A 13,322-nucleotide genomic window follows, 5' to 3' on the forward strand; every position below is an offset into this window, starting at 1 on the left:
TTGTTTTACAGATGAGGAAACTGAAACAAACATGGTTAAGTGACCCACTCAGGGTCATATAGCTAGTAAGTGGTTGAGGCTGATTTTGAAGTTGGGTTTTTCAGCCCTCTCATTTTACCAATGAGGAGACTGAGAGGCTCACAGTCAAGTAGTTAGTTGCAGAACTCAGGTAATTTGACTCAAAATACATTGTTTTTCCCATGAATCAGAGATTGACTCATCTTTCTGAGGAAACTGAAGGAATCAAGAAATAGTTGTTATGGATCTTTTCAACTAACTTGAATAGTATAAACTAGCTGAACTTGAATTTTCAGTCCCCATGTTTTATAGAGCCATCACTATCTAACTTTGTCACAATTTCCATAGTAAAGAGTAGGAGATTTGGAGGCTAGGAGTAATAAAAGTGAATTGATTGCTAGAAGGCAAAAATAGCCAACTCTTTTGTTTTACTAAGTTGATGGAAGAGACAAGAAGTGTCCAGCCTTGTTTTGGTGACTTGTTGACCTTGGAAACTAGAATTGGTTTAAATTTTAAAATTTCCTGTGTTATTTTCCTTTTTTGTTGTTTTGTTTTGTTTTGTTTTTTTGGATATTTTTGTATTGTAATTTAGACCTGACTGTCAGAAGAAACTTCTGTAATATGAAATATTTCTTGTGTGTTGAGAATGGTCTAGATTGCTACTCACTTCTCATTAAATTATTATTAGGCTAGATTGCTTTGAAGGGAAGTAGAAAATGAGACATTCATTTAATGGGTAGAGTGAGTTTTGCATAGAGGTTGCAGGAGTCAAAAACCATTTCAGGTGTGGCATGGGGAAATGACAACTAATTTGTATGCATGCAGCTTGTCCTGTTTTGCCAGTTGACAGTCAGTACTATCCTCTTGACTTTGGACTCCTTCCAGTCCAAATTCTTTGAATAAATAGATGTGTCTTGGTCCCTCCAAACCTGCTTCTTGATAAAAGTTGACTTGGGAGATTTTTGAACATTAAAATTTAATGTAAGATTCTCTTGACCTTGGGTTAAAACAGCTGAAAATTTGAAGGAAAAACTTTTTAAGTTGCCCAGGTTCTAGTAGCTTTAGAGGTACTCCTCCTTTACTTTTTTTTCCTTTCTCTTCTCTGGCCTTCCAGCTTCTCAGCACCTTTTAGGGCTGCTTGGCTGCTCAGATGGCTGAGATGAGATGAAATTCAACAACTCTTTTCTCTCTCCCTTCCTCTCTCCCTCCCTCCCCCAGACCTTCACAGCTAATAAGAGTCATCCAGTTAGTAAATGTCTGAGGTCAAATTTGAACTCAGAAAGATGAGTCTTCTGCCTTTCAGACTCAGCACTCTATCCTAGCTCTTCCGAATCAACGATTGTTTTCCGTAGAATGGATGAAATATCTGAGGTTATTTTGGCTTTAACATCTTTCATATCTCTCCCCTCTTCTGACCCTGGACACTACCATCTGATTCACAAATGCAAACTGAATATATCTTAACTTTGACTTTTGCCTCAGGACTGCACCCTTTGGACCCCACAGCCAAACTTCCTTTTATGTGTGGTCTCTTCCAGTTAGAGTATGAGATTTTAGTCTCTTGAGAGAAGACTGTTTCACTTTTTCTCTGTGTATCCCCTAAATTTTGGCTAGTGCTTGACACATAGTAAATGCTTTTAGATTCCTTTTTAAACTACTACATTTGGACCAACAGCTTTTAAAAAATAATTTATTGTTCAGTTTCAGACCTGTTTGACTCTTAGTGAGTCCATTTGGACTTTTCTTGGCAGATACTTGAGTGATTTACTATTTCCTTCTTAAATTCATTTTACAAGAGGAATCTGAGACAGATAGTTAAGTGACTTGCCCAGAAAGGGTCACATAGCTAATAAGTGTCTGAGGCTACTTTTGAACTCAGGTCTTAGTAATTCCAGGCTTGACTGTCTATCCCCTGAGGGATCCCCCTTCCATATAACCTCCTACCCCCTGCCCTTTTTGAGGTAGACAAGTAAAAATGTTAGAACAGGGGACAGAGTTGGGAAGATGTAAGTAATTTAGCCAAATTTAGAAGAATTTTGATATTATTTAAACATGGTCTGTGTGAAATATTGCTGGTTTTAAAGTTTTCTGTACTTTCAAGATTAGAGTAATTGTGTTATACCTGCCGATTAAAATATTAAAATTGCATGCTTATTATTAAAATCACTAGCTTATCTTTCCTTTTGTGAGCAATCATAATATAGATTTCATTATTTATAAAGTTAATAGAGCCCAAATCTCAGCTTCTTCTGTAAGTGGGCATCTTATTGTAGATTCAGAATTGTTGATGACTTGGGTTTTCCTTTTCTCAATGAAGATATATATTCATTGGTTTCTTCAGATTGTGAATCGACACGGCCCGGAGGCAGATAGGCATTTATTACGCTGCCTATTTTCTCATGTGGATTTCAGTGGCGATGGTAAAAGTAGCGGCAAAGATTTTCATCAGGTACTTTTTGCATATAATTGAATTGTGTATATATATTTTTAACCACATGATTTTCTTTTTGGGCATAAATTATTTAGTGACAGTGACACATCAATTAAATCCTCTGAAGATAATCTTTAATATCTGGGAAGGGATTGATGGAGTTCATATAGCTCCAAGACAATGGTGTTAGTGACTAAAGTGATGCTATCTCAGGTATAAAGGTTTCAAAGATCCTGGACCTAGTTCAGGGGAAGTATGGGGCTTTTTTCTCCTGAAAGTGGAGTAGGTGCTACTGGGATCATGCTAAAGGAGATAGGACATTTCTTCCATCCCCTTTCTCCCATCAGAAATTAGGAAGCAGTAGCCCCTCTTGTGAAGGACAAAGGGAATGCCCTGCTAAAGGGAGGAAAGGAGAGAATTTAGAAGGGTTATTGGGAATATCTTTTTGCTTAATGTGGACATAGTGGCAGTTCTATTGGTTGTAAACATTATACTTACATAATTAAAGACTTGCATTTTTAGAAGTTTCACTGATGCCTTTTCAGTCCATTCGAAATAGAAGCTTCCCTTTTAACAAAGAATATCTGTTGGGACAAAGTGACTTATGTAGGACATATGCAAAATTAAGCTCAAAGTCCTTCATATTGTATTAAGAGAAAAAAAGAGTTTAGGGGTCAGCTAGGTGGCTCATTGGATTGAGAGCCAAGCTTAGAGATTGGAGGTCCTGGTTTCAAATTTGACCTTAGATACTTCCTAGCTGGGTGACACTGGACAAGTCACTTCACCCTCATTGCCTACCCTTTACTGCTCTTCTGCCTTGGAACCAGTACACAGTATTGATTCTAAGATGAAAGGTAAGGGTAAGGGTTTTGGTTTGTTTTTTTAAAGAAAGAAAAGGTGTTTGCTCATTTGCTTAGAACCAGTATTGTTTTTTTTAAAGTTGCTTTAAGTAATGAGGGAAAAGTATTTCAATAGATTTATGTATTTACATACCCTTTATTTTAAAAAACTGATGCTCAGATTATACATTTGAATAATGATTTAAATAGTTACCAATTGTTCTTTTTTTAGACTCAGTTTCTGATTCAGGAGTGTGCATCACTGATTACAAAGCCAAATTTTATCTCGACGCTGTCCTATGCCATTGATAATCCATTGCACTATCAGAAGGTTTGTATTCCTTAAAATTTTTATCCCTTGAACTGGATATTAAATTTTTCAGAAGAGCCATTGTGTCTTCCTCAGATATTCTAGTTTATTTTGTAAAGATCTCAGTAAATATTATAATGCTAATATTAGCATTGTACTGTTTTTAAAACGAAGTGATACAGGATCTTAGGGGTCATCTGCTCAACTTTCAATCTTCATAGCTTTTGGGGGAAGAAAATACTTTGAAAATTAAGGATGATTGATGCTAGCTCATAATTATGGGTTCTAGTATATGTTGTTGTGAGCAGGCCCTCTATAGAATTGTTTTGCTTATCTTCATTGATATCCAGATTAAGGAATAGGTAGAAGTTTTAGAAAACTTAATAAAATCATTCATGTATTATAATTTCATTGGTTTCAGAGTCTAAAGCCTTCACCCCACTTATTTGCCCAGCTGAGTAAAGTTCTCAAGTTAAGCAAGGTTCAAGAGGTAGGTAATTTGGTAATGTGGAGGTAAATTAAATTGGAATTAGCATATCAAGATTTTTTACTGTAATCTCATCTTCTTGTTTTAGGTAATTTTTGGTCTTGCTCTCTTGAATTCTTCCAGCTCAGATCTGCGAGGTTTTGGTAAGTTGAGTAAGGTTTTTAGAATGCTTTAGTGAAGTTAGAATTGCAACCCTTTAAAAGTAAAATAGAGTTTACATGGACCCTGGGGACCAGATGTTTTATTTTCTGTCTCATTTTGGTTGCCTATTGGATGTTGAAATAATAAATATTTACCCAATTGCCACTAACTGCCTTGTGATAACCCTGGTTATTTCCATACTTTGAAAGAAAGTCAGGCTATAGAAAATCTGGAATGATGATTTAGTAAATCCATGAGTACATGGCCTTGCTGATTCCTTGGAGCCATGTTTCTTTGATAATTTTCTTTAAACTTGTTCGATAGCTTCTTACATTTAGTGCTTGTAGATTTTGAAAATCCCGACCATGACTTTTAACAAGTTAGAACACTGTTTAATTGATTTCCTTTTTTTGTTTTTACATCAGTCATTCCCAGGTATTACCTACCCCAACCCTTCAGGAAACTGTCCCTTTTCATAGTGAACATCTTTCTAGTGCTTACTGCATATCAGGCACTGTGCTAAGCAATTTACAATTATTGCCTCATTAGATCTGTCTGCACAACAACCCTGGGAGGGAGGTGGGGTTGTTATCCACTTTTTACAGACGAGTAAACTGACAGCAAGTAAATCTCTACCTCAGTCTTCCTGATTCCAAGCCCAGCCCTCTATCCACTCTGCCAACTATTTTCTTAAAGAAAAAGAATTTAACTCAACCAGCCAACTAGTGATATATCTCATAGTAACCTTCCTTTTCCTTTCCATGTTTTAGCTTACAGTGTTTATGTGTGGAGGGGATTGGGACCTTTAAAGAAAGTATTGGTGACCAAGTCCTGAGTGTCCACAGACATTTTAATGTAACTTCATTTTAGAGTGGGGTGGGCGTCTGGTCTAGTTCTGTGCTAGTGTCAGGCTTGATCTGGCCTGAAGTGATGTTGGAGTTGGGCAAAAAGAAAATAAAGAAAGTGTGGGTTCATGAGAGGGAGGGGAAAAGCAATGGGTTATGAAGGGGTCTAGTTTGTTTTTTTATGGCACAGAAATGACAACTTATTTTTGTTTTTTCCTTTTAGCTGCCCAATTTGTCAAACAGAAGCTCCCAGATCTTCTGCGCTCTTACATTGACGCAGACGTCAGTGGGAATCAAGAAGGTGGCTTCCAAGACATCGCCATAGAGGTCCTGCACCTCCTCCTCTCCCATCTCCTTTTTGGGCAGAAGGGAGCTTTTGGGGTTGGACAGGAACAGATAGACGCTTTTCTTAAGACACTGCGTAGAGGTAAGAACTTTTACCTGTCTGGTAGACAACTTTATTTTAGCTCATTAAAAATAGCTTGTATTTTTATTTAGGAGGTGGATTCTACAGAGGGGAGACATTCATTAACCGTTCTGCTCTTGTTAAACTTCCTGCTAAAAGCATTGCAGAGCATTTTGTGCTGGAAAATCTTGATCGTGTTTTATCTTCTTTCAACTATTTTGTGATTCCCATTCTGGGATCTTTTACTTGGAAAGGAGACAAGGTTAAATAATCTAATAAATTCTGTGTTAGAACTGTAATTCATACTCCCTTAACTCTTTTAGGATAAGAGTGAATAAGGAAACCGCTACAAAGGATTTTAAATAGATTTAAGAAAAGTGCTTAGTGTGAACTTTGGAAGCAGCTCTAGTGAAGACCCAACAAATCTGTTCTAAAAGCCGAATGGGAGAACAGTTGAGAGTGTTGCATCAGTGCTACCGCTCCCCTCATGTTTTGCTTTTGTCCTAGGTGTAGAATATTTGAAACTTGAAAGTAATAGTTGTAAGTCTCAGAATGCTTCTCTTTGGAAAAGGGGCCTCTTGGTAATGGGCATAGCTATTGATAACAGCCTTTGTGTCTTCCTGGGCTTGTGGGCTCAGCTTTGAGTTGCATTATCTCATTTCAGTTAAAGAAAGTGAATAGGAGCATTCAAGCCAGCTCTTGAATTGGAAATTGGTTGATGTGTCTTATGAGGAAAACCAAATTATATCTTATTCTGATTGTTAACAAACTGACACTGATTAGTCATTTTTAATCAAATGAATATGAAAGTTCTTTTAAAAAATGCTGTTGGCTACAGTACTACAAACAAAAGTTATCTTTCTTTCCCAACTGGGTCCTTTCTGAACTTTCATAGTAATTTCAAGGATATTACCATTGTCCCATTAACATAGATAGACTTGCATTGCAATCTTATGGTCATCCTCAGTTCCTCACTCTCATCTCCACACATGCAATCTATTGTCAGATTTTTTCATTGCTAGTTTGACAATATCATGTCTTCTCTTTGCTCAGAGCCACCTCATCTAGGATATTGGAATAGTAATTGGTCTCCCAGCCTTAAGTCTTTTCTTTATTCCAATCCACCTATCCAACTACCAAAGTGGTTTTCTTATGGCAGAGGCCTGACCATATCACTTCCCTATTATATATATCCCAGTACTCCCTATTACCTTCAGGTTCAAATAGAAGCTTTTTTATTTGGCATTTAAAGTTCTCTTTATGACCCAGCTCCTTCTTTTTTCCACTCTTCGTAGACTCTATTCTGTGTATCCAACAATCCAATCCAGTTATGTAACCTACTTGTTCCTCATATGCTGATCCATTTCCCATTTTATGTCACTTGTCTCCCATTTCTGGAATACTCTCCCTCCTCAGCTTTACCTATTATCCCTTCAATACTCATTTCAAATCCTGCCTTTGCAGGAAACCTTTTCTAGGTCTGCTAGTTGCTAGTACCTTCTTTTCTGATATTAATCTCCATATACTACTTTATTTTGTATTTATCTGTTCTCTTCCCCCATTAGAACATATACTCTTTGAAAGCAGCCCCCCCCCCCTTCTTTATACTTTTGATTCCAATGGCTATGTTCTATTACCGAGAGTCATCTTTTCCAAAGTAGAAACATGAGGATTATGTATATGTGCTTAATAAGAGTCTTTGGTATATAGTAAGGGGTGGCTGAGTGGTGCAGTAGATATGGTGCTGGGCCTCTAGACAGGAAGACTCATTTTCCTGGGTTCAAATCTGGCCTCCGGACACTTTCTAGCTTTGTGATCTTGGGCAAGTCACTTCAGCCTGTTTGCCTCAGTTTCATCTGTCAAATGAGTTGGAGGAGGAAATGGCAAACTACTCTGGTATCTTTGTCAAGAAAACCCCAAATGGGGATATGGCTTAAATGGCTGAATAAAAACATGGTCCATAACATAAGTGGTTTTTAAGAGTTTCATGAGTGACATGAAGCATGGAGAACAGGAAATTGGATATTAAAATGAGCTCAATAATTTCATCCTAGGATTTATCAGGACAGCTTGCTTTGACTGTGAATGATAAGAGCCAAGTCTTTGGTAAAGTAGAAAGTAGCATAATTTAAAAAACAAACAAAAAACAATCCTCTTACCTTCTTGTCTTAGAATCATAACTATGTATTTGTTTCAAGGCAGAAGAGTAGTATGGGCTAGGCAATGGGGGTTAAGCTCAGGGTCACATAGCTGGGAAGTAGCTGAGGCCAGGTTTGAACCCAGGACCTCCCATCTCTAGGTCTAGTTCCCAATCTACTGAGCCACTTAGCTGCCCCCTTGCTTAATATATGACTACCAGAGTGGTTGTCTAAGATATCTAGTGAAGAGAATGTTGGGCTTCGAATCTGAAAAACCTGGGTTCAACTCTAGCTTCAGGCACTTTACTCTGTGATCCTGTGCAAATCACTTAACTCCTGTGTGCTTCAAGTTTCCTCAACTATGCAAATGGGGATCAAATAATACCACACAGGATTGTTGTGAGGATCAAATGACAGCATTTGTAAAGTACCTAGGACAGTGCTGGTAGATATTATATTTATTATATAGACAGCTGGTATATGTGTACTAACTACTATTTTTTACTATTATTACTATTAATTGTTAACCATTCCTCTTCTTGAACAGATTTTCCCCAGGAACGTTGTCCTGTGGTGCTTGCACCACTACTTTACTCTGAAAAACGGGACATTCTAATGGACAGGATCCTGCCTGATTCTGGAGGGATAGCTAAAACCATGATGGAGAGCTCTCTGGCAGACTTCATGCAAGAAGTAGGCTATGGCTTCTGTGCAAGGTTTGTAATAATAGCATTTTTTAAAATTACCTACAAATTCCAGTATAAATTTCTGAAATGTATTCCTGGTATTATATATTTCACCACCTCTGTCTTTACTTAGATTGTATTAAAAACCAAACCACTGATATCTTTTATATTTCTGGGTATATCCCTTTCTAGTCTAGAGAGACAAAATAAAAGAGGGGGAATTTTTTCAGCAAAACCAACTATTGAAAAAAATCTAACATTTGTGTTATTCCATATCCAGAGTCTTAACTCCATCTCTGCAAAGAAAGGGAGGGAGGAGGAGTCTTCTCTTTCTTTTTTGGTGCCAAACTTGGTTATCAATTGCCAACATCCAGTTGTAAATGTTACACGGTAGTTTCTCTTTGCATAGTTTTATTCAGCATGCTATTTTTTTCGTTCTCTGTTTATTCACTTTGTGTTGGTTTATATAGGATTTCCCTTGCTTCTTTGTATTCTTATAATAATAATAACTAATATTTATGTAGGGTCTACTATGTGTCAGGCACTTGCTAAGTGCTTTATAGTCATTATCTCATTAGATCCTCACAGCAGCCAAGGGAGGTATTATCCCCATTTGGCAAGTGATGAAACTGAGGTTAAGTTAAGAGGTCACACAATGTTGAGGCTGGATTTGGATTTAGGTCTTCCAGACTCTACCCCTTGGTGTTCTTTCCCCTACCCTGACAGCTGCCCCCCAGCATAATAATGTTATAGGACATTCGTGGACCTACCCTAAGTTATTTAGCATTCCTGAATCTATGGACATTTGCCTTTTTTTTCTTTTTAATATTTATGACCACCTTCATTCAGGCATAGACTTAGCAATGAAACCTTTAGGTTAGAAGTTATGAGCATGTTAAGCAGTTTCCATGATTTCAAATTGCCTTTTTTTTAGGCTGCCAACAGCAGTTCATCAGCATGCCTTTCTGCCCACAATGACTTAAATGTTAGTGGTTAGTTAAGAAGATTTTGTACTCCAGGTCAAACAATTCTAAAATAATTCAGAGCAGGCTACATTACCTAAGCTGTGTACACAGACACCCCAATATTGTCATACTTTTACATTAATTTGACTATTACAAAGTTAACTGGAAAGCTTTGTGGTTAGAATGAGTACATTGAGCCTGTTGAGTATAGGGATTGTCCTTTACCTTTCTTTGTATCCCCAGTGCTTAGTCTTGAGCCTTACAAAAAGTAGGTGATTAAATGTTTATTGGTTGGTTCATTTCTTTAGTATAGTATCTTGTTTTAAAGTTAATGTTTTTCTTTTTAGTGTTGAAGAATGTCGCAATATAATCATGCAGTTTGGTGTTCGAGAAGTCACAGCTGCTCAGGTTGCCAGGGTTTTGGGAATGATGGCTCGGACTCATTCAGGGTTAACAGATGGCATTCCATTACAAGTGAGTGTCAGAGGCCAACTATTTTACCAAATGACTCATAATACTCCTGTTGTATTATTATTGATTATTCTTGCTAACCATTTCTTCTGTATCAGTTTGCTAATGACAAATTATCCTTTTTTAGGCTATCTCAGCTCCTGGAAGTGGAATATGGAGTGATGGAAAAGATAAAAGTGATGGCGCTCAGGCCCATACCTGGAATGTCGAAGTCTTGATTGATGTTCTCAAAGAGTTGGTGAGTTTGTAGCCATTGTGCTTTTAAGTGTTGCTTTAAGTAGATTCCCAAGGGAAGAAATGTCAGGGGGTAAGCTGCTTGGTTGGAGTACTCCAGCAGTATTCATTCTCAAGGAAAACTTGCCTTTTCACATCTTTACTACATTCCTCTAGCAAATAAATATAGAAAAAAAGTTGGTGATAGAATAAATAGCACTATAAATAATGGAATAAGTTTGTGGAAATATGCTGTCAAAGGCAATTTTTATATCAGTGATCTCTTCAGTATTATGGACCTTTGCAGACTTATTGAGCACTAGAAGATAATGCTAGGAAAGAGGAATAGGAAGAAATAGAAGTCACCTAGGAAAGTCTTCAAAGGAATCCTCTGAAGAAAAGATTGAATTTTCAAGGGTAAAGATATTGAAATTGAAAATAATTGCCAATTTAATAAATGACCTTTTGTGGATAATTGAGGATATTGGTGGAGTTTCTCAAGGATAATAACTAAAGTTAATAAAAATCTGTACTTCAACTTCTCCTAACATTAGGTTAGCCACAGACTTATCCTACTTAGGACCCAAACTTAATGATATCTCAAGTATAGTTGAAAGGAAATATTGAAATATAGAAAGGCGTTCATTTATTCATTTATTTATTTATTTATTTTGGGTTCTTGGTGTGAAAAAAGCCCATGATGATAGTCTTAGGTTATGTCTTAATTTAGATTTACATTTAAAGTAGTTTCTTATCTCTGTTCCTTTGTCTTCATTATGGTATGTATCTGTTGGCCAGCTTTTAAGCTTATTTCTTAAAATCATCAAACAAGTCTTTCATTTTTATCTTGGTAGCAGTTAGTAGCTTGTAATTTCTTATAAATTGAGATGAAGAAAAATGTTATTGAGTCTTTTTTAAATATGTTTGACTTCATGACCCCATTTAGGATTTTCTTGGCAGATATATTAGCATGGATTGCCATTCCTTTTTCAGCTCATTTACAGATGAGTAAAATGAAGTAAATGTCTGAGACGAGGCCTGGCATTCCATCTATTGTGCTACCTAGTAGAGAAAAATAGTGATGTGGAAAAGCCCAGTTTCCCATAGAGAATTTGTACTTGATTTTTTGTTTAAAAAAAAAAAAGATTAATTACTCCTCAGATCCTTCTATTTGTTAATGTAAACATTTAATTCCACTTGATAACATACATTTACTTTAGTGTCAGTCTTTGGTTAGACAAATTAGGTAATATAGCTTGTATGGAATATTCCTTCAACACTATCATTTTCACCATTGGTCTGTTTTTGAACTTTGTGATATGGTTAGTTGTGACAGATGTTGAATTTTTTCATTCTCATATTTTTTCTGCTTAGATTTAAAGTAAAATTTTGATAAAGAGAATGGAGGATGGGTAAAGCACATAAGTAGGAACTGTGAATTGGAGAGTCACAACTTTTCTATAGCTTGTGCCAGTAATTTTGAAAATATCTTCTGCTAAAGATAAGGGTTCCCTGCTTTAGTCTCTCTTTAGATTAAATTCTCTTTTCTGTTTTAATGTTACTATTTTAAAGAAAGAACCCACAGATTTTCCCTAACTTTAATTTTATATGGTAGTAAGTTATTCAGTAGGCTTATTTATTTATATTTTTCCCTCCTGGTTTTAGAACCCAAGTTTGAATTTCAAGGAAGTAACTTATGAATTAGACCACCCTGGATTTCAAATTCGTGACAGCAAAGGACTTCAGCACGTGGTGTATGGCATTCAGAGAGGTCTAGGACTGGAAGTCTTCCCAGTGGACCTTATTTATAGGCCTTGGAAACATGCAGAGGGCCAGGTAAGCCTACTACATAATTAGATTTTACAAGGGGAGGCAACAATCACATATAACTGATGCATAGAACTACCATATGCCTATATTACCCGATTTCTTGTAGTAAATTAGAAATAAATTTGATTTACTTAAAAACAAAACAAAATTTAAAAAATGATAACACTTACATATCACTTCAGTTTAAATGCATGCATACTCAGTATGGATACAGCTGTCTAGCTATTTGCCTAAGAATCCTAATGGCAAATAACTGCAATGCTTCTTTTTGGGTTTTGAAGCTTTGGGATTTGTGTGAATATGAAGAGGGTCTGGAGAGACCCACATTTCTCTAGTTTCTTATACTTTTGAATGCTTTTTTTATGTAAAAGGTATCTTAAATTTGGAGCAGTAGTACAATCAGGAAGTCTTAAAATATAATAAAGTTTGTATTTTTTCTTTTTCTAGCTCTCCTTCATTCAGCATTCACTGATAAATCCAGAGATCTTCTGTTTTGCTGACTATCCCTGTCATACAGTTGCCACTGATATCCTCAAAGCACCACCAGAGGATGACAATCGAGAAATAGCCACATGGTAAATCTTAACTTACTTTCCTGTAATGGGAATTGGATCTCTCTCTTTTGAAATGATTAACTTTTACTAGCCAACAAATTCAATACATTATGAGCCAGCAATAATGGCCCTAACTTTGTAGTTTGTCTACTGTTATAGAGTGTTCCTCTACCTGTTCCCTTGTGGGTTTTCATTTCATATAAGAGACAAGTTATTTGATAATATTTTCTCCAAATTTCCCTGTGTGAGCATTGTATCTTAAATCTTTGTTCTTGAGCTGTCTGACATTAGGCTTGCTCCAAAATCAGGAATTTGAGAATGTAATAAGTGGTTATTGGATTTGAGGCCAGAGTTTCATACTTCCTGAAAAAGTGCTAAGTATTTCTTTTTCTCTTTTTTCCTCCCCTTTCCTCTTCAATTCTCTTTCTTTTTTGAGGTAAAGTTAAAATAGCATAATAATCATTCAATTACTGATAGCATGTAAAGAGAGTTATTTCCACTAAGATGCTGGTTTTTCTATGGGGGATTGAAATGTATTTTCTTCTGGTAAAACAGGGATTGTTTTCTGTCCTGGTACTTAATTATTTTTGAACTTGCAAAAATAGCAAAATGTTCTAGCTTCCTTTTGTTTAGGTAGGTAACTTTTGTCCATTCTCTTCCCTTTTGGGGCCTTTATGGATAAATATTTCAGCTTTTGTCATAAATTACTAATTGTAAATTTGAGGGCACAATTTCTTGAAATCCTCTCTTCCATTTTCTATAGAGATGCTTTGCAGAGTTGGAACTGTTAAGTCATTTTACTGAGAGAAAAAAGTTTCATAGAATTATGTTTCCATCTTATTTAGGATTCTGACCCTAAAGGCTTATTAAGCTGTCATGAGCTTAAACAGAAGGCACTCCTATTGGCAATCAAATCTGTGAGATAATGAAGTTAAACCAAAGAATTGGCAACCTTTGCTTTTAAGTTTGCATTAGTCTGTTTCTTTGA

The 13,322-nt window shown here is 36.2% G+C and overlaps 1 protein-coding gene across 1 annotated transcript in view; it reads left to right on the forward strand.

The window, feature by feature from the left end:
• CNOT1 (CCR4-NOT transcription complex subunit 1) overlaps nt 1-13,322 on the forward strand; it is a 96,268-nt gene that overhangs the window by 29,291 nt on the left and 53,655 nt on the right. Inside the window, exons 3-12 of the mRNA XM_001362989.5 lie at nt 2,360-2,467; nt 3,521-3,619; nt 4,020-4,088; nt 4,174-4,228; nt 5,295-5,498; nt 8,163-8,331; nt 9,614-9,740; nt 9,865-9,975; nt 11,616-11,786; nt 12,228-12,355. Of these exons, the coding sequence (XP_001363026.2) occupies nt 2,360-2,467; nt 3,521-3,619; nt 4,020-4,088; nt 4,174-4,228; nt 5,295-5,498; nt 8,163-8,331; nt 9,614-9,740; nt 9,865-9,975; nt 11,616-11,786; nt 12,228-12,355 (1,241 nt within the window). The remainder of the gene's footprint in view (nt 1-2,359; nt 2,468-3,520; nt 3,620-4,019; nt 4,089-4,173; nt 4,229-5,294; nt 5,499-8,162; nt 8,332-9,613; nt 9,741-9,864; nt 9,976-11,615; nt 11,787-12,227; nt 12,356-13,322) is intronic.

The sequence above is a fragment of the Monodelphis domestica genome, chromosome 1 (genome assembly GCF_027887165.1).
Source record: "Monodelphis domestica isolate mMonDom1 chromosome 1, mMonDom1.pri, whole genome shotgun sequence".
NCBI classification, from domain to species: domain Eukaryota; kingdom Metazoa; phylum Chordata; class Mammalia; order Didelphimorphia; family Didelphidae; genus Monodelphis; species Monodelphis domestica.